We start from the raw sequence: 22,379 nt of genomic DNA on the forward strand, positions 1-22,379 counted from the left end.
ATTTGCTAGTTTTACTCTAAATGAGTCCGCTCTTCTTTATTTTTTACTGGCACATATTCTTCAAAAGCCACTGGGCCTGCCACCAGCTGACATGCCTTTCTTCGTCCTTCTTAGTCCTGTACCTTAGTCTTTTTGGATGCGAATGCAGGGTCGGTTTTTCTAGACAAGCCATTCATAATATATGTACTCTAGTGAATCAATGCAAAGCATGACATGACATTCATTACCTATATATAAATTTAGTCACAATCAATGCAAGGCAAGTAGATGTACATAATTTGCACGAATAAAATTCTTTATTTTGCCGATTTTTCTGCTTCTTAAACATTGTTATGAAATGCTGGCTATAGAAAATGTATTTTACAGTATTTTCCCAAGATGTCTTTCCAATGTACCTCATTCAACACCCTTGTGTGTTGCATGCGTTTTTCTTGTGTTAGCAGTATACACGAATTTGTAAAGTGCTGTTAACTTGCAAAATGTTCTGCTGTTGCGAGACTATTCGTGAACAGTTTCATTTTGTTGCAGAAGTGACATGGCTGCCATATGGGCACATGTTTGCGTGTCATACGGAGGCTCTCAATGTTGTACCTTCACAGATTTTATTCCGAACTGTGGGGCGCATGCTAAAGTGACTGCTTTTAATAATGTATGCCTTTGCAAAAGCACGCACTTAGCCCATAACACTGAATGTTTTTCAGATTAGTAGATGTTGGAATGCTTTGATTTTGAAGTTAAAACCGGTCATATTCAATACATGTACCCTGATTAGAAACCCTGAACCATGACATCCAAGAATACCACACCAGTACCAGTGATCTGCATCAGCGCACGATTAACATGTGAATTAGTTAACCTTTCTTTCGCAGTGCAGATTGCACATTTTCTACGGAAATCAAAATAAGCTCTCATACGTGAGTTCTACGCATAGTCTAAAAGATAGCTTGCCAAGACTTTCCCAAGACGAATGCGGAGGGAGCATTAGCTTCACTTCACGAGCGCTTGTGTAGTTCTAGGGCTATTACTCAGCTTGTAAAAGTCGGATTGTAGACAACCTTTTGGCTTGAACAAGACCAGATATAGACGTCTTCTAGATGGGTTTGTGCTGCCTGGGTGGTGCCAGAGTTTCGAATACTATGGAGTTGCAATGATTCCTTAATCCTTCCACATTTTCGAACACCCGGAATGGGAGGTAATGATGGCTGATGGCACCCTGTCGGGCCGATGGAATGGGAGCTCAAGATTCTGGAATGAAGTTGAAATGGAATGGGCACAGTCCTGCAGCACTAAACGTCGACTTTGAGCGAGACTACAGCACCGGCAAAATTGCCAGTTAGAATATATTACGCTTGGCTAATTTATTACATTTCACAAATTTTATTCAATACCGGCGCTTTCAGTGTCACGTATACGTGAATGTAAAACAAAATTTGCACATTCTATGCTTCTGAACACCTCGAAGCCTTCCTGCACTACAATTTTGAAGTGCATTTAAAGGAAACAACTTTTGGTCGTGAAGAATGATTTTGTTTTTGAAAGCATTCTTTACGAAACAAAGGTGGAGGACAAAGACGACTTCGCAAGCAGTTGCGACCTGAGCGAGCCCATGGCGATTTGAAACGCATGACATGTCTTTTCTGACACTCGAGTATCCAGAAGCAATAACAGACTTTCAAAGGTACTCCGGTAAAAAATGGTGCCCGCTAATACGTGACTAAATGTGAAACAAAAGATTATTTTACAAAATAATATCAATGCGTTTCGCTTATGTTAGTAATCAAAGTGACAGAATATTCCATAGATATAGCTGGATGTATACTATCGAAAAAATAATTCGGGACTACTAAAACCTACCACGCGCTCTGACGTATCCTCCGTGCTCTTACGTTTTCAAGTGTTGGGACGACACTCTTGGCTTCGATTGCGTTGCGCAATGCTCCCTTTTTCCTTTCTCCATGTTCTGGCGTTACTGGCTTCACAAAGAGTGACGTCATGGCCTCTCATCAGTTTTTCCTTCCTCTGCCTACGCCAGCTAGTCAAGCGGAAGCACTAAAGCCTACCGCGCGCCCTGACGTGCCCATCCATAGCATATCACGTTGGGCCGATTCGTATGGCTTCAAACGTGTTGTGCAACACTCAGTTATACCAGGGCTGTGATTTCCCAAAGACATTTTGGAGTAATTTTTGGAGCAAGTAAAGTTCCGTTTTGGAGCAGTTTTGAAGCAGACAAAATTGCATTTTGGAGCAGCTGGGAGCAGAATAAATTTCATTATCAAGCCTTTTAAGCAGGCCAACCTGAATTTCGGTGCAATACTGGAATATGGCAGCTCACTTCGAAACCACAATGGAACACAGAATAAACCAACACGAGCGCTGAATTGTAACTGTCTTAAGTAACGTCATAAGCCGAATTTTTAACCAGATTACACTGATACTGAAACCTTCTAGTGCATGCAAATTTTGGTAATAGTGCCTGTAGATTTTTAATCAGTAGTAGCAACCCCAATATCTATTCTGTAATAACGAGTTCAAAATTTACACAAGCAACCCAAAACATGTTTTATAAATGCATTTTTCTTTAATAACTCGACAGTGTGGGTGAAGTGCCTGGAAAGGCGCTTCACCAACGGGTCATACGTAGAAGCCAGTTATGAACTACTGTGGTTTACTGAAAGCCATTTCTACATAATAGAAATAGTTTCGCCCTGCTGCAAGCCAATCAGAACGCGGAGCTGTGGAATCGCGCTTTTTAGCTGTGGAGTACTCTAGTACGCCACAGCTAAATGGAAGAGGAATAGTGGAATAGAGGATAATGGAAGAGTGGACCGAGCTGCGGCAAGACGCATGCTTTCCTGTGAAACCGAAAACATCGGTGGCACAAAGATCGACTAGATAGAGAAGAATATACATCATTCCCGTGCCGACGCCCATGATGATGTCCTCAAATTATGCAGTCTAGTCGACGCGGTAACACCATATCTGGACCTCCACATGTCACCGCAGACCTAGAAAGCCGCCATTAATTGACTCTGGGCCGGTATAACATGAAAATATTCAAATCTGTTTTTATTCTAAATGTACCGTCAGCCCTTCGTGATAGGTCAAAATGGCACAGGCCCCTCCCACATGGGCCGACAGACAGATTGGAATAGTTTTTCATTACACCGGCCCTGAGGGCAGAGACGCCCGCCCGCTGAACACGCTGCAACGCGCGCTTCCCCAATGCAGGATTCTTTCGCATTTCACGAAACCGAAGTTTTGGCGAGCACTTCATTTCCATAATGTAATTACTGCTATACCTTTGTATGTAAGCAGACGTACCATCACGAACAAATGAAATGTGAATAAGAAATCACGAAGTAGAACACCTTTCTCAAGTAATAAGTCATTAGCATGGCATGATCTCACGCCGCCAATTATCCGGTTGACAAAGGTGGCATAGGCCTCACACTAAGCTCGAAGCCAAATTCATGTCGACATTACATATTGGCGAAAACAGATAGGAAAGAAAGCGTTCTAGTTAGCCCCAACTTATTTAGCTACCATATAGCCACATATTTTGTCACACTTTTTAGGTACGTGTTTATGAGGTTGTTTCACTCTATCCAAGAAACAATAACATGAAGGCACTATCAGCATAAAATCAAACGCAAACCATTCAGACCTACAATGCGTTATTTCATTTCCAGTATAGGGCGAAACTGAGAATACGGGTAACATTGGCTTAATTCAGACTTTGTAACGTACGCATGGCACACATCCATGCTTAGAAACTAGCTACCAGTCAACATCCTACGTTTCGGACGCCTTAGTGGCCGCGAAAACCCTACGGAAAAATTAACGCATGCGCTTTACTGCACCAAAAGCTCAAATCATCACAGGCACGGTCGAAAGAGCTCTGAAGGCCAGTCAGTATACTTAGGCGTATCGTAGCTTTTACTTCGACAGGAGATGCCGGGTGTCTGCGTGGTTTAATACGTACGCTGTCCCGTCACAATTGCTCATTTACCATCTTGGTATGCTTCACCGCAATACAATGCATGTGCTTCACCGCGTAGCACTTCTATTTTGCGGCGAAGCTGACTTTTACTAACATCTGCATTGTGCAACGTGGCACGTTTCCTGCGCTTTGAAGCCACCAGTCAGGATTACAAAGGTGGATTCGACTCCATTGCTGACAGCGACAAATTATTTCAATGAAAAGGAGCGGCCACGCGCGCGTCGACCACGTGCCGGAGGAGCCGAAAATACTCTTTTAAGCGCGAAAATGAGCGGGAAGCGCCGTCGTGCGGTGTACGGAATGTCAACAGCTGCACACTTTTTGGAGAACGAATCCGCTCGCTGTTCACGGCCACTGCCGGAGCACACACGCCGAAGCCGTTCTGGCGCAGCCTGGCGACATTTCGGTCAATTTCCCGCGTTTGTCGCAGTCCGGCGCAGGAGTCCCACCCCTGCTATACTTACCCAGCTCATGATGAGCACGGTCTTGGTCCACGGCGCCGACATCGCTGCAATCGATGCCATGTAAACGAGGCCACAGGTTCGTGATCGTCTACACTGGCGACACGTCTTTTATTAATATATCACAGACTCAATGCTAGCAGGACGTCCGGTGACCCACCAAAGCATACCTCCTAAACAGAAGGCGACTACTTTGTACTCTACACCACTACGGCTTAATGACGTCAGTCCACGCGGGGACCTGCTACAGCCGAAAAACAAGACAAAAACAAAAGGCATCTGTACAAAAGTAGATCCGCAGCGGCTCTATGTACAATCGGTCTTAGGCCACTTTGGTGCGCGTCTCGGTGGCTCTGCCACACACACACGTCGCCCCTCCCGTCCCCGAAAAGGCCGCGGCACTGAAACAGTGGTTTGGAGACTTTAGGAACGTAGAAATCGACCCTAAGGCAAAGAGAAGACTACACCGCGCGCCCATCAGTTCAGACCAGCTTGACCGCGTTGGCGCGCACCGCCGGCTCGGGGGGGCCGCCGCGCTGGAGGGGACCCTTCTGTGGGTCCGGCAGCGCGTAGCGCAGCTTCTGCCAAAACCTGCGCTCGCCCCAGCGCAGGATGAGCGCGGTTCGAAGGCACTGGCGCGCCTCGACGTCCCACTGGTCCTGGTCGCCGTCGTCCAGGAGAACGGCGATGAGCCTGCGCGCGCTGCTCGCCTGCACCGCCTTCAGCTCGAAGCGGCACCACTCGCTACGCAGGAACTGTTCCGACACGACCACGACTGTCCGGTGGCTGCACTGCACCGCCTCGACGACGGCCGCCTCCGCGACGCAGCCCGGCACGGCCAGGTCGCGGTGACGCAGGCAGAGGCGCAGCGGGCGTCGCTTGCCGCTACAGCTTTCCAGCTCGGTGGCCAGGACCTGGGACACGAACGGCTCGTCCTTGGGGCAGTACGCAACGAAGGCGTCGAATAGGCGCTCGGGCGACTCGGAGGCACGGTCGAAGAGACGCAGGCCACAGCGGCTGTGCAGCCACAGCTTCAGCTGGCGCCGGTAGCAGGCCGCGAGGACGGCACCCAACAGGAGAAGGACCACAGCCGAGGGCGCCGCAATCAGCAGCGGCACCAGGCCTGGCGGTAGCGGGTGCGACGGCTGCGCGTCAGCCGCCGGCGCCTCGGCCCAGCCCGTGCCGTTGGCGCCGCCGCACGACGAGGCGTCGAACTCGAGCAGGAAGGGGCCCCGCCGGCCGCAACGCACCGAGGCCGCGTCCCGCAGCGGGCTGCCGCGGGCCCATGTCTGGAAACGGCTCAGGAAGGCGCAGCCGCAAGACCACGGGTTGTGGCCCAGCTGCACGTGGCGCAGCAACGCATTGGCCCGCAGTTGCCACACCGGGAACTCGAGCAGGTAATTGTTGTCCAGCCGCAACACCTCGAGCAACCGCAGCGCCGCGAACGTCCGGTTGCTGAGGCTCGAGAGTCGATTGTGCGAAAGGTGCAGCTCACGCAGGCTGGTCAGGTTCTCGAACTCGTAGCCTTGCAGCGTGGTGATCTTGTTGTGGTCGAGGTGTAGCGCCTGCAAGCCCACGAGACCATTGAAGGTGCGGTTGTGGAGGCTCTGGATGTTGCTATTGTTGAGGTACAGGGCACGTAGGTTCTTGCGGCCGATGAAACTGTGGCTTGACAGGTGCGTCATGTCATTTCCATCTAAATACAGTTCAGTCACATCCATCGGGATGCGCGCAGGAACGGTGCTGTGGGCAGTGAAGCTGCAGTCTACTATGTTGCTGTTCCATGTCTGGTCTGAGTAACAGGTGCAGTTCTCGGGACAGACCATCTCACAGTCGCAGGCATCAAACTCGCAACAGTGGCACAGTGCAAAACAGTGGCTTTTGTACTTGCAGAGAAAATCGGACGAATTGGCTTCGGTGAGTAACAAGCGAGGTCTGCGCCGGCCAAATGGCATCTGGCAAACAATTTTGGCTAGGTCCATCACTTGTGGATATTGACCATCCAGGCTGTTGATTCTCTGCAACCACTCCATGCTGCAATCACAGAAGTAAATGTTTTCGGCTATCCAGAACTCTGGCAAGGCTGATTTCGTAGGTTTCAGGCGGAATGCATTGATATCCAGGTTCTGTAGACGATTCTGGGTGAGGTTTACCTTGGTCAGGTTATGCTTTATCATGAATGTAAAGGGATGAATAATGCTGATGCGGTTGTTGCTCAGGTTGATTACTTCAATTTGATTTGGAAAGGAACCGGCATTTATTTCACGAATGTGATTACTAGACGCATCAAGTATCTTGAGATGCATCTTGTCTTCCAACTCGTAGTAGTTGCCTAAAGCTTCAATAGCATTATGGTGAATGTCCAGGTGCTTCAGTTGGCGAGGCACAAGAGCATAGTCAAACCATGCAATACTGTTGCACGAGACATTGAGCAGTCTCAAGTGTGCCAAGTTCATAAAAAGCCCATTGATGTCTTCAAGGAGATTGTCATTAAGTAAAATCACATTAAGGGCTGAGGCATCATCAAATATGCCATGTTCCAGGCTAGCTATCTGGTTGTTGGACAAGTCAAGTCTTCGGAGTGAATGCAGAGACTGAAAGGTGCCTTTGGTCATGTTGCCTATACGGTTCCCAGCCAAACGTAAAATGTGCAGGTTTGGCATTCCAGACAAGGTGGCATTAGATACACTTGCAATACGGTTGTCTGACAGGTCAAGACTAATGAGGTAATGCAAGTATTGGAGTGCATCAGGAATGTTTGACAACCTGTTGGATGACAACTGCAAGTCTTGCAAGCTGCTGCAGTTGCGAAAACCATCTAAATGAATGTTCTCCAATCGATTGTGGTCCAGAGCCAAGTTGATAAGCACGTAGAGGCCATTGAGGGTGAAAACACTAAGATGGCTAAGCCTGTTGTCACTCAACATAAGTGTGTGAAGGTTGTACAGTGAGGAGAAAGCATTGTCGTCAACATTCTCAATCAAGTTATGCTCCAGATGCAAAATTTGAAGGCTATACTGGGACTGGAATGTGCTTCCGTTCACTTGCCTTAGCTGGTTGCGGCTAAGGTCCAGAATAACAAGGCGAATGAGGTCTGCAAATGTGTCATGCGTGATGCCATCACTGGACAGATGATTGCGGCTCAAGTTCAAGATGACAAGCTGCTCCAAGCCGGAGAAAGTACGAGGTGATAGAAGGCTGAGTGTGTTGTTCTGCAAGTAGAGCTCCCGCAGATCTGTACCACCAAGCAGGCCTGGGGGCAGCCCTCCACTGAGCTGGTTGTGCGATAGGTCCAGCAGCTGCAGCTGGCCCAAGCCTGTGAGGGCAGCTGGCGCCAGCCGGTCCAGCCGGTTATGGCGCAGCCGCAGCGAGCGCAGACTTCCCAGGGCAGCCAGGACCCCATCATCCAGTTGACGCAGCCGGTTGTGCGACATGTCCAACTCTGCCAGAGCACCGAGACATCCCAATCCAGCCACTGTGTCGAGAGCATTGTGCGTCAGGTTCAGCGAGCGTAGCTGCCGCAGAATGCACAGTCCTGTTGGTGGCAACGCCACCATGTTGTTGTGACCGAGGTCCAGCCGCTGCAGCAGGCTAAGCCCCTCCAAGGCCTGTGGCGCCAGCGCCAAGGACAGTGCCCCCCAGTCCCCATTGTAAGTTCGCACAGTCAAGTTTCGCAACTCAGTCAGCGCTGCAAACGCTCTCTCGGGCACCTCGGATATCTTGCACTGCTCCAGGTGTAGAGCACGCAAGGAACGCAGGCTGCTGAATGTCGCATTGCCCAGGTGGCTCTCAGTGAAGAGGGCACTGCACAACACTGTGAGGCTAGTTGTGTGGTCTGGCTGGATGAGGCTGAAGTTTGTGCTGTCTGGGCCAGTGCGAAGGGCTTGCAGGCGACACCGCAGGGCCACCTCAGAGGAGGGCTGCCCTGTGCGCCAGTCACAGTCATCAGCTGACACGTAGTGCGCCGCCCAGGCCTGGCCCACAAGCACGCCTAGGAGCAGCACACTCCACACCATCGTCACAGCCGACCCATGGGATCTTCACTGCTACCGGTCATCTTGCTCCTGCGTATGCTGCAATTTAAAGGGTCAGATCATCAGTACTTTGCCTTGCTTGTGTTCATTTTATCTACATTTACTGATGCTGAGTCAGCTCAAATTGGCCATTTCAAGAATGGAGGTGTGAGCATTAGACATGTGCTAATGATATTGTAAAATGAGAAGCCAGAGCATGTTTTACAGTGCACAGCAGAGAAGAAACACACTTGAGAATAAAATGTAAGCTGTAGGTGTACTTAAATTCATGTGCAACCATGTAAATGCAACCATGTAAATTCACCTGCAACCATGTGGAATTCATGTGCTTTGTAACAGCATCAGCAATGGGTCAAAAAGCCCTCTAACTGAACTTTGACATTAAAATTTTAAAAATTTGCACTGTGATGCTTCAATGCTATGCCATCTAAGGTCTGCTTTCTGGACAGTAGTCATTTATAACAATACTGGCACAGAACAGGGCTCTAACGAAGATGACAGAGATAATTAATAAGAGCCGACTCTGCAGTGCTCATCTTGCTTAACATAATGAGTTTAACGCCTCACCCCAACTCAACATGCCCACTATGCACACAAACCTTTCTATTACAGCTGCAAAGGCGTTACAATGAAATCCGATCAGCAGTTTTCACAATGGCCATGCAGTCCTGCAATTAATGGCAACATACCATTATATCTATGATCAAAGAATGTTTTTTTTTTGTTCTTGTAGCGAAGACCACTGTATTTGTATTGCTTGCCTGCTCATACCCATCTTTTTTTGGCAAGAGGCATGTGTTTTAGAGCTCAGCATTTTCAGAATTTACGTTGAGGTACAATCGGTGGGTGCGCTTTCTGATGTTCCATTTCTTCCGCAACATTCCGAATTTATTGGAGCTTTCATTTACGACGTAATGAAATTTGGAGATTCGCTATCTTTCTAGTACTATCCATCTAAAATTTTTGTTCGCCCATAAGCCAAAAACGGGCTTTATTGTAAAAAAACAAAAAAGAAAAATATGAGGCAGTGCAGGCAGCCCTAGAAACATTTTTCTATTTACAGTTTATTTCCATTACAATTTACTGTAATATATATGCACATTTATGAATTTTCAGACTGCACATTGTGGGGTGCTCTTTCCTATTTATGGAACGAAGCATCCAGAACATACTGAATACAAGAAAGGCCAGCTGAAGTACATGAAAGGACGGGCTAGTCTAAGGAATGCTTCTTCCAGAAAATTAAGGGCTAAATGCTTTCTTCAACAGCATATGCTTCACGATCTGAAAACCCCCTTGCCAGAAAGATACTAGTGCCATGCCTCCATGCAAAACAGCAGAAAACAACTGCTCATACGTGCCAAATGCAGCTGTCAATTTGGCTGTCATGTTTGGGCTCAATATTGAACCTTTTTGTAGCAATCCCGTGGGCGCTGCCATGTTTGATCATGTGGTGACGCATCCATTGCTTGCCTCAACTGATTTCATTGGCTCCTCGTTTACAATGGGGATCTATGATGCTGGTGCGGCTTAGCAGACTTCTGTTACAGGAGATATCGTAGAAGGTGACTGGATGGACAACACAAAGCTTTGGCCACAGCTTCAGAGAACATGCAAAAGCGCTTTGGACGCTGACTAAGGTAAGTCCAAATGGCGCGAGCAGCATATATGATGCTTGTTTCAAAAGCGAGACTAAATATGTATTCCAAGCTATCCAAACTTTATGCTCATAAATTTAATCAGGATTAGTGTGTTTTGCTTTTCGTTTTTTATTTGCCAAATATTTTGAAGCAACGGCTTGTCACATTTCTGACTCAGTAAATTTCCTTGGTGCTGTCACTATCTGATTACTTCTGCCTAATCGCTCATGGCTGTGCTCAGTTCCAATAGATTTGTTCTTGCCGCACGCAAGGCTTGAAACATGGCCGTTTTGTACACTGTAATACCTTGTAGCAAAGATGTATTATCGCTAGTAACTTGCTTACTCCTCTTGTGGACCGTCCCGAAACATTCAGCTTTGAACATTCGTGCACTATCGGTGCAGTCCATCATATATGGTGCACATATATTCAAGTGTGCGCCCATTCACTTATTGGCCATAGAGTGGGTGCGAGATTCCATTCCAGTTGGGGGTAGATGTGTGTAGATGCTGTGCGCAAAACTTACTATGACAGGAAGTGGCGCTACTCCCTTTGTCATTGTTTAAGAGCAGTAGTCACTCAATCTTGCCCATGTTCTAGGGCTGAAGCACTTTCTTTGAAGGTTAGTGATACAATGCTGGCAGATGAGCAAATTTCTGTATCCTCGAAGAAAGCCATACATGTCGAAGTGCCGGTAACACGTACAGACAGTTGCATTAACGGTCCATGAACTTGGCTACACAGATTCATTCCATTCCTTAATGTGCCTGTCACTATTTTTCCAGGCAACTACTGCCCAGGTCTTCAATCCACATTATTCAATCTGGCACGATTCGAGCACAGTGCGTTAGGGAAAACTCAGTTACATTTCCGACAGCTGATCGCACAGAAACAAGGTGAAAGGGGTAACGGTTTCTTATTCATGTGCTGTCACTGAGGCTACAAGGGGCGCGCCACCGAAAGCGCCATCTCGTTTCCCCCGAGTGGGACATCTCGTTTCCCCCGAGAGCCAGAGTGGGACAAAAAGAACATGCCATGCGAAGTACTGTATTGGCAGCAAACATTCACCATTTCTGTATAGCCATAAAATTCAACCCACCAGTGGAGTTCACGCCCATTGAAAGTACCAACTATATCAAAAAGCGCGAGTGGTACATAGCTAGATAGTTCTCACGCTTTCAATGGGAGGCACCAATGTACCAATGTAGACGTTCCATTTAAATTAATAATCGCATGGCAATGTTTTATTATTTCCTGAAGGCAAGCCAAAGTCACTCTGTGATAAGTAGACATACTGATGACATTCTGATCAACTGCCAGTTAAATATAAGCCTTATGCTGAGCAAATAGAAGTGATATACTCCAGAGAGCTGTGTCATATTACTCACTTTTTGCATTAAAATAATTAACATCATTACTCACCTGAATTTTGAGTCTTATCTGTAAAGCAAAGCAAAAGATACCCAAGATCATGCAGAGCTTATTTATAAATGCAGCACCTGGACATTTAGATCCCATAATCATGATTGTGCAAAATGTTACCACAAAAGCAGTACATATTTCAAATGGACGACAATACACGCCTGTTCTAAAGAGAGTCGATCTGCTCACCATCTGTCCTTTTGAAGGATGACGCTATGGGTTTATTCGGCTACATCAGAAACCAGAAGGCGTCACACCGGTCACTGGGTCCTATGCGAAACTGCAGAGTCAGCTTCCCTGCACAAAAAAAAAAAAGATTGGCACACTTGTGATTCCTACGACTCTGAACTTGATCACTCCAATAGTTGTAAGTGTTTCGACTAACTCCAAAGCTCCCAACTACGTGTGGAACTAAGGCAACACCGTATAAACTCCCTGAACTGTATTCAACAATAACGCAACAAGGATGACAACAATAATAGAAGCATGATGAGGGAATGATAGGAATGTCCTGCAACTTTTTTTGTGAATGCACCGATACGTAGGCTGGACTGGCGCAACTGACAGTCGATGACTGCGACAACTCCCTATATCCTGCAGATGAAGATGACAAAATCCAGGCTAAAAGCCTAGCTGTCATTTCCCAAGAAAATGGGCCTGAACACGAACCCTTGGTGGCCGCGCCGTACGTTTTTTGAAGCAGTTCGGGTGCCATACGAGGCATTTTTAAGGTTTAGGCGGAGCGAAACGCAAATGTAGCACTTTGGCATAATTGACACAGCTGTACCACCCTTGAATGATAGTTGGAAAAGTTGGGCAACAACTGGTATGAAAATGTATGATGCTACTAGAGGAAATCTTTCACTTTTCTTTCACAGGGCAGACCAAAATCTTTGTTGTACTTCAACGAAAGAAACATACAAGGTGATTTCTAAAAGTTCCATTTACTTACTTTAGTTAGGTTATACTAACTTTCACAGAAACTAAGCAACAAATTTTCATGTTAACACATTTGTTCACCAGAGAAGAGTGAAAATAAGTTTGCCATGAATACCGCGCACGACTACAAGGGTGATGCACTGTTATCTTCTGCAAGATTTACCAGCAGCAAAGAGCTAAAAACAGCAAGTGCTTGGGGCACTGGTCAAGTACCTGCACTCTCACTTATCCAGAAGTGGTTTCCTGATTTACAAAGGTGCATGAACGGTCGCTGTGAATGTCGACTCAGGATATCAACCTTGGCAGAAACTACTGCTTAAGTGACCAATATTACTGAAATCACAAACCAGCCAAACCATCTTCAAAAATGATTCTTTAATTATTGGTCCTTGAAGGACCACAAAGATGGTTAATGTCCAGGGTTCAGGGGTGGGATAGGCCTAAGGTGATTATGAAGTAATTTTAGATGCAGGTACGATTTCATATTAGAGCAGATAAACTCTTATTTTTGAGCAGCCTGGTTGCACATTAAATTTATCATTGGTGCATTATTATTATTACTGGAGCATGAACAGTCAGCATATGCCGATGGTTATTTGTTGCCTAAAGATTTAAGTACGATTGATCATAGTCGCAGACATATGACAGAACACAACTGATTACAAGCAACAGGGAAACAAATAGACATCCCACATTAGCAAAAGAATAGTGAAACACAGTATTAGCGAGACTAAGCAGAGTGACGGCAAGCCAGAGCGACCAGTCAGCTGCGCCAAATTTTTGCCTCGTTCCTTTCACAGTGGCAGCTGTGTAAGAAAAGTTCACCATGCAAGGGGATGCTGTCTTACAAGTATCACAAAGGTCCCATGTTCTGCAGTTAAGGGCTCATGAAATAAAAGAAGTTTATGGCCTTCAGCGCATGCACACAGCTCCTGCACTAGGAATGTTTTTGTTCTGTTCTGCCCAGCCTGTTCCACATTGTGAGATACCACATGTGCGACATCACAGGTGCGGTAAATGTGCTGTCGGCCCCAAAGTTTGTGCAATTTTTCAATGCTCAAAAAAGCCGAACTTGTGCCGTGAACAGGGAACCAGTAACGATGCACACATTCATGATAACCTTCTCTTGTTTAAAAGATTAATGGGGTCAAACACAAACAATTTTCAGTTTCTAGTTTGTTTTTCTTTTCAGACAAGTGGACTGAATAAGCCTATGTCAATGATCTTCCACTATATGGGCTCGCAATACGTGAAAATCACAGGCGCCATGAGTGGTGCGCTTGAAACAGAAATTCATTGGATCTGAAATTATGACTTCGAAATGCAGCCATAGTTGTACATGTAAGAACTAAGTGTAGGCGTTTTGAGTTGCCCCTGTTTTCAGAAAGATGTATGTGATGAGAATTCTCAAGTCAAGCTTTGGGTGACATGCTCTAAAAAACAAAGGTAAATGTTTTTGCACATGTGTGTGGATTCACACACTATTGGTAACATGACAGCAAAAGTACTAAAGCCTGAACGGTTTTAATTGTCCTGCAAAGTCCAGGCACTTATGCCAGTGGAACTAAAGTAGTCGTAATGCTTGCTGATCAATGTCAACTATATCTGTATGCTGAGTTAACAAGGTTCTGTGCTAATATTGTTACCTCAACTAACACTTTACCTTTAAATAAGTTAGCCCTAACAGCACAAGAAGCACTACAAGGTATTGTTTTCTGCCTTGCTCCAAGCTGCACCCACGCATGGCGGGAGTAGGAACTCTTACAACTTAAGTCCATTAAGAGTCTTAAGTGACTTTACTTCGACTACACAATGCTCTCTCTATGCAAGTATGACAGCATGGTAAAGCCCGTGTGAACTGCCCAATCTATGAGGCAATATCTTTACATTACCTCTGAAAGAGAACACCCAGCACAGTGCCAGTGATCTTAGAGGCTATGACTTTCCAACGTGTTGAAACAATTTCTTGAGCGAAAACTGTTCTGGTGCATGCAGTGTGACACAACTTGAGTCATTTTTCGCTCTTGGTGTAGCAATTTGCATAACAAAATGGTACAATTGGCACAGGCCTGAGGAGTCAGTCGGTGGAATGTCGAATGCAGCCTGTGAAAAGGTTCCTGTAAATTTTTACGAATGAAACTACCCTGCTTGAACAATTGTACTTTTCATAGTGACAAGCTATTGTTTTCTTCAAGCTTGATGGAGATACACAATAAAGGCAGTGACGATGAGCTACTGAGCTCTATGTAAACTTAGGAAATGCTTTGGAAATTTATCCACCTATTGAAAAAGTGTAATGGTACTGGAAGAGATGACAGAATTTTGCTTGTGCGCTGTACGTCACGCTTGCACATCCTTGCCTAACTGTCTCGCCATAAATGATCGCTATCTAGAGTATGATGGAGGGTGAGTGAGGAAGAACATTGTTTGCATTTTCTGTTGCCAAAGCCATGTTTTGGTTTCAAATATCAGTTTCTGCAAAGTGCTATCATCACTGCTAGCAATATCACTGTCTTTGGTATCCACACACAATAAAACAATTTGCAGGTTCAACACAGTGCAACATCTTATAATCCTACAGCCTTGTCTGTTTTCCTTGTTCGTTATCCTTTCCTCTGTTTTAAGATTGATTAACACTTTCTCGCACATTGCCTTGTTCTGCAATACAGTTCTCTTATTTTCTGCACCTAAAAGAATATTGTCCTACTACAGTGCTTTACGCAAGCAAATAATCATGTTTATGAACTTGGTGACGTTCGGAAATGGTTTCATAGTATAGACAGTGAAGAGGTTAGCAGCATGCTGAGGCACCTAGGGGACTCAATCCACAAGTCTTTACAGTCTCTGTAAGCCAGCCACTGCAATCGGCATGCAGGTGCTTGATGTGATGCAGTTGCTTACTGCAGCTTCCATCACTACACCACAAAGCCCTTTCTCATTTTGTACCTGTACTAGGCACATAAGAGCAACTACAACAGTCTTTTTTTCTGACACACTCTGAAATACTAGCTCTTTTTTACAGCAACAGTTAAAATCTTGAAATTGAGTTCATAATACCTATCCATCTATCCATACTTTAAGCTACACCGATGACAGCATGGTCAAGTCAACATTGGCAGGCTACATCGTCACCCATGGTTTCACCCTTTCAATGAAGCCATGAAAGAACGAAAATGACTAAAAGGAAATGTGGCATTGCAATCTTGAAACCCAGTAAAAAAAAAAATATAAAGCAAATGCTCATGGGAAATAGGCCCTCACTACGTGATAGGCAAGCGATAATTCCTGCCGCCGAATGCATGGAGAGTATAGGAGAGACTAGAGTGGTGAGTGGGTGGCGAGGGCTGATAGTAACCAGGTCGTCACTAAGACTTACTATGAACCAATGTCTTGAAAAGATTCAGCAACCATGGAGCGCCTATTTCCGAAAAGTCAATGGATAGGTAAGCCCCAGAAAGAGAGAGGGGAGCCATCAGAGAAGGATGGCTCACAGAGGCTAGCTACCCGTCTTTGCTCCCTCCTAGATTTTTTTTGTTCTTTACACCATGAATAAGGCAGATAAAAACAAATTGTTGCCTGCCACAGCAATTCAAACTCAGCTCACTGCAGTAATGTGCAGTTGGGATCTGGATGCGCCAACCACTGTGCCATCATGCAATTTTGCCAATTTGTTTTGCACACCACATAGGCTATGAGAGTAGTGGAATGAATTCTGGGATTTTACGTGCCAAAACCATGATTTGATTATGAGGCATGCCATAGTGGGGGGGCTTCAGATTAATTTTGACCACCAAGGAATCTTGAATGTGCCCCCAATGCATGGGACAGAGGCGTTTTTGCATTTCACCCTCATCAAAATGCAGCCCCCATGGCTGGGACTCAATCCCACGACCTCGTGCTTGGCAGCGCAACAACACAGCCTGCAAAGGAGCATTGCAAAGGAGCATTGCATTGCAAAGGAGTTGTTCTTCCACCTGTCATAAGACAAGCTTATTGTCCATGTTTCTGGCATTTCTTTTGTACGGAATGCAGAAATAACGAAAGTAATTGTGAGTGGTGTCAACTCTGAGAGCCTACAGCTAATGTCTGCTGTCTTTCATTTAGTTTCATTTGGGTGGGCGGCCTCAGCAAATGTATGCAGCACCCTGCCATTAAGAGAGACTTCGGATGACTCAATAGTATGCAACTACATTGATGCCGTCAGCAATGCTACAGACTTATGCACCTAACTTCGGTGATCCCTATTTTCTGTCATCACCCCCATCCCTCTGTCGCATTTTCCCCTACCACAAGTGCAGAGAGGGTAGCAGGCTAGTGAGCTGGTTCAGGCAGTCCTCTCTGCCTTTCTATGCTTATTTTCTCTCGCTCAAGCCTGTCACTGACAGCTTTCTTTTTTGGTGCCAAGAGTTTTTTCATTGCAGTGCACAAACAGTCATACACAAAATTCAGTGAAATTTGAGCTGACAACAATGAATCAGGTGGATAAAAGCCCATGTTAATGGAAAGTGTGCTACACGCAGCAATGATTCGGAGTGGTACACATATGCAAAGGTGATGTGTAAAGTACACTGAAGAATTTATACAGGCTTATACCAATCCGTGAGTTCATACCATGCATGCATTCAGTTCGACAAGTGACTTTGGCAGTGGTACAGCCACAATTTTTTATTTATTTATTTTTTAGGAGGACAGGAGGATGAGCCACCTCCCTGGCTACGCTACTGTACCTCGGTGTGTCTACTACTGCAAGCTTTTGTTTTATGATACAGAATAGCAGTTAATACATCCCATAAAGATATTCTTCACATCCTTTATCAAGTTGTCCACCTCCAGATCAAATCTTTTAAGGCCTCTTAGAGAAGCCATAAACAATAGTTTGGGAATCATTTTACAACTTTGTATTTAACTACCCCGCTGATAAGGCCTGCAATAACAATGACCCCTTATCTGACCACCCATCAAGATATTTGAGGCAGAGACAAGCCCCCACATAACGGCCCCACTTCAATCTCCAAAGCCCAAACACCATTCCAAATTGGAGAAAATTGAAACCTCCTTTCTTTCTGGCCATAAAGAGTATATACACAGAAAAAAAAAAGAGCTGTTACTTGATCAAAAAATAGGATAGATAAAAAAATTTAATTCTGGGGTTTTACGTGCCAAAATCACTATACAATTATGACGCACACCATAATGGTGAACTCTGGATATATTTTTGCCACTTAGGGTTCTCAAATATACAACTAATGCACGATACACAAGTATTTTCGCATTTTGCCCCCATCAATATGTGGCCACCATGGCCAGGATTTGATCTCGCGCTCTCTGGCTTAGCAAAACACCAAAGCCACTTTGCAAATTTGAATTTTGAGGCATCAAACTCACCATAGCAAAAATAATACACGTGTTGTTGCATTGTTTCTCCATGGGAATGCAGCCCCAGAATATTATTATATATAATGTTCTAATGGCGAGTTGAACATACGAGCTTTTGTAGTTTCCAGCGCGTCTTTTTGGCATAACTTCCGTTCCAACACCGACCAACGTTATTACCAAGGCAACGTTGGGGGTATGATGTATCTCACGTGACTTAATTTACTGCAGCTAACTAGAGGAAGTAACAACGTGAGAACGGTACAACTCTTAAAGCAATGTGCCCTTCTGCCCGAAATAGCAAATACAACAGCACGTGTCGGCACATTGAGCATAGCAAACAGCAGATTCAGCGTCGAGAGAGCACGCACTCCCGAGCCATCGCGTGACACCAACGCATGTTAAACACTCAGCGCGCAACGTGCTTGGCGAGAGGGTGGAGAAACGGAACCTCGTTTCTGTGGCCCCTCATATTAGCCTAATTGAGGGATCCGCGTAAAAAAGCCCGTGCCAACGACCGCGTTTGGGAAGCCACGAGAGCGCAAGCTTCATGCACGCCAGCTATCGGAGAGCAGTCAGCTGTCTTTGTCAGACGCCTCCACACCCGTCGTCACGCTTTCGAGATTCGCTCAATCTTTGTTCCGAGTTCCGACTCGAATACGACCGAACAGCCGCATGAAGAAACTAAACACTACCATTCACGTTCGGTGGCCCTTTAGGGATATTATGTCGAATGTTCTTTTATACATTTGCCGTACTGGTAGACGCTAACCACAACAAACTAGTGCAACAGTCCTGTTTCATTCCGCGTCACAGGTTACGATCAGTTGCGTGCAGCGCGTGCAAATGTTGATCTTATCTCTGACCGTTACTGGATGTCTTCCTAGTTCAGTTCCACTTCCGACTTTCACTGGCCAAAATTTTACCGCCGCAGCGACCGGCCGCTTTCCAGGAAGTAGCGTCAAGCCACGCTCGCTCAGGCTTCAGTTCGGTACGAAGGGCACGAAAGTCGTTCTTTGCGAAGCCAGGCACACCGAGGCCAACGCCTCACTGAATAGTTGCAGTGGGACTCCACATGGCTTCCTCAATGCACTCAATCGCACAAGACTCAACAACCACATCGAGCGCATGGAAGACGCTCACATGTTTCAAAACTGCGAGGAAGCTGGACGTCGAATGCGCGCATGCCGTGGCCGAGCGCTCGCTCCGTCTGGTCCGCACGCCTAGACCGAACAAGAAAGGCCGCCATTGTGACGAGGTCGCGGAAAAAGCGACTACCGCTGGGCCGCAGGGCGGCCGCGTACCGCTGGCATAAATCGCGCCGAGCTGGGCTCGAGTTTGCACTCACCATTTGGCTCGGCTTGTATCCGCTATCGCCGCACGCGTCAGTACACAACGGCAGACTCCGACAGTCCCACCCGACAATAAACACTCCGACATACTCCGACGCCGCCGCCGGCGGGGAATGACCCGCGCGCAAGCCGATCGACGGCGCATGCGCAGCCGCGCATTCCGCACAGACGCCGCGGTCCGCTATGCCGCCGCCGCGCGCGCTATGGCATGCAGCGGGCGACCAATATACGCACGTTCGTCCGCCGCAATCCAGAGTTCTCCGCGCTTGGCCGTAGAGACGTTGTTTCAATTATCTGTAACTATGTGATGGCGCCTGCGGGATTTCCATTCGCCCATCAGCGCCCGGAACTGGACTACATCCGCCCTCTCACCTTGGTGACCTCATGATGGGATTTGGGAGAGGCCAGTGAGGGCCAGGGGGTCGGCGGGTTGGAATGCATAAGCCACGTTGTTTCAGACGGCCCCGCTCGGACTAGAAACCACTCGCCGCGGACGCGAGCGGTTTTCCAGTATCAGTCCGCTTGTTCTCATTTGCGGAAGTAGGCATTCTCGGGACTCCGCGCGTGTATATATAACCGCTCGCCGATCGAATCGCTCCACAGTAGATGTATAGCTTGCCCTCCAGCTCCCTGCGAAAAGAAACAACAACAAAAAAAGCATGGCAATTAATGGAAATTGCATGCGTTACGGAAGTAGTACAGGGTGCGGGCACTTCGCGGCGCGCGCGGGTGTTCTGCATAATCTCAAAATCAAAGTGTAATAAAATGAAACGTGCGAGACAATGTACTTTCCTAATTTAGTAACACGTTCTTGGCGCCACTATAGATGAACGAATTCAAAATTGCCCGCCGTGGTTGCTTAGTAGCTATGGTGTTGGGCTGCTAAGCACGAGCTCGCGGGATCGAATCCCGGCCACGGCGGCCGCATTTCGATGGGGGCGAAATGCGAGAACACCCGTGTGCATAGATTTAAGTGCACGTTGAAGAACCCTTGGCGGTCCAAATTATTCCGGAGTCCCCCACTACGGTGAGCCTAATAATCAAATCGTGGTTTTGGCACGTAAAACCCCATAATTTAATTTAAAATGAAAACTGCTAAAACTCAGTGGACTGTATACTTCTAATTGCAATGTGTTTTAACTTGCCCATTTTAATTATGAGACGGTGGGCAATGCGCGTCTATGCTTCTTAGTTTTGACATTTCCTAACCTCGTCAAACTGACTTGCGCTTAATTGCGCATTCAATTTTATCAGCAATTCCGCATCGCACAAGGTCCTTTGTTGGTCGTAGCTGCTGTCTCGGGAAATTTTACGGGTTTTCAGCTATCGCACACAGGCCTCTCGGTATAAAACCATCCTTTGAGCGGTCGCTGCTACTAGCAAAGGTAATGTGACGTTGTTTCTCTCGTGTTTTACGTGTCTGGGAAAAACGAAAGTAAGGAACTGCAGAGTCGTTTCAACTGGGCCACTCTAAAATCTTTCGCGTGGCCCAACGGACACAAGTTCCCGCTGTAACGAACCGGGCGCCATGTAAAATTCACGAAATTCCGGGCAGGTGGCATTCGTTATAGCTGTAACAATACTCTCTTGTTATTTGCACGAAAGTTATATGATACGCTGCAGAAGAGTACGCATTGGGGTTGGCTTGTTGGTTGGTTCATGACTTCAGCAGCAAACGCAGCCCAATGGTGCGGACGTGAGGAAAGTACTGAAAACGGCGCTTACTCACAAACAAACGATTATTGTTCCAAGCAGCCTTGTGTAGTGCATCCGCCCAAGAAGAAGAACTGCAAAAGAAAAATTGAAAGGATAAACTTCGGTGGTTAGTCTGCCCCGTTGTCCGTTGCTTCCTCACGTGCTGACCATTGCGCTGTTGTTCCGGCTGAAGTTACGGTGGAATAATATGCGAAGTCTGTTCGGCCGCCCTGCATCTTTCAGTGTTCGTCTCACCTCCGAAACTAAAGAGAGAACGGAAAAGGAGAACAAGAAACGTGAGACGCGAACGCGTGATATATACAGCGAAATATATGCCGTGGGTTCTATTCTGTAATGATCTCGTCAGTTTCGTCGCGCTGAGTTACCAATTGCGGCTATATATATATATATATATATATATATATATATATATATATATATATATATATATATATATATATATATATATATATATATATATATATATATATATATATATGTTATATATATAATGGCGATGAGGACAGGTGAGGTGGGGGCGTTCGAACCAATCCGGAAGGGCGTAAAAGAACGAAAAATGTAACCGATCGTTACAAAATACGGTCCCCGATTTCGTAACGATCCATTTCTTTTTCGCATTTTGTCGCTATTCTGCACAGTGCCGCGTCGTACATCAGAGGGATACACGACAGTCCGCGCAATGCATAAGAATAAAGTAGAAAAGCATCCTTGCATAATGCATGCCCCCGCTTAAGTTCAAAAATATATATCGGATATATCGTATGACACGATGCCGCTCAATATATGATGCGGAACGGAACACCGGAGGTCCTGTATCACGTTTGTGCGCACGCCCGCTCCTTATGCGCCGTAAATTCACCTTGCTATATTGCGCATTTCGCGCCTTTGATATAAACGACTAAAATGCAAGGGCATAAGTTAGCCACGTGTGCAGTAAAACCTCGTTATAACGTAGTTGAAGGGGAAGGCAAAATTATTTCGGCCTATTCATCGCTCCGTCACATCCATTATTCCATGCACTGCAATAACGATCTCAACGGGAATTTCGAGGAGAACGTCGCTTCCTTCACTGGCCAATGCGACATTGTGTTCGTACTCACTTCTTTTCGAAACTAGCGCTGCACGCAAAGTGGCCAGCACGTTTGCCCCCGCGCACTTCGCCCTCAAGTTCGCCTTATACAATCGCCGTGCTAGTTCGGTGCACTGCCACTTCTTTGACTCGTGCGGAATCGGCCGGGCGCAACCAGCCCGAGCCTTATATGTAATAGAAATCTCCGCCGAGTGCGGGGAATGTCAGCCGGTCCTCGCGTACGAATTCAGCAAACTGCATAAAGCGAGCGGCGACTCGCAGAAGACCGCCATGTTCAGCAAGGTCATGAATTTGGCGAGTTGATGATTCATCGTCTTGGAAAACTAGCGCTAACTAAGGGGACGACTATAGA

General features: G+C 46.4%; 1 protein-coding gene across 1 annotated transcript; it reads right to left on the reverse strand.

Annotated features, from left to right (window-relative positions):
* Positions 1-4,541: 4,541 nt before the first annotated feature.
* LOC135905944 (toll-like receptor Tollo) lies at positions 4,542-19,375 on the reverse strand. The gene is made up of 3 exons (XM_065437087.2): positions 19,218-19,375; positions 11,747-11,854; positions 4,542-8,534 (listed from the first exon to the last, which is right to left on the reverse strand). Exon 3 carries the CDS (start codon positions 8,475-8,477, stop codon positions 4,944-4,946), a length of 3,534 nt encoding a protein of 1,177 aa, XP_065293159.1. The 5' UTR covers positions 8,478-8,534; positions 11,747-11,854; positions 19,218-19,375; the 3' UTR covers positions 4,542-4,943.
* Positions 19,376-22,379: the final 3,004 nt, after the last annotated feature.

Source organism: Dermacentor albipictus, chromosome 5 (assembly GCF_038994185.2).
Source record: "Dermacentor albipictus isolate Rhodes 1998 colony chromosome 5, USDA_Dalb.pri_finalv2, whole genome shotgun sequence".
NCBI classification, from domain to species: domain Eukaryota; kingdom Metazoa; phylum Arthropoda; class Arachnida; order Ixodida; family Ixodidae; genus Dermacentor; species Dermacentor albipictus.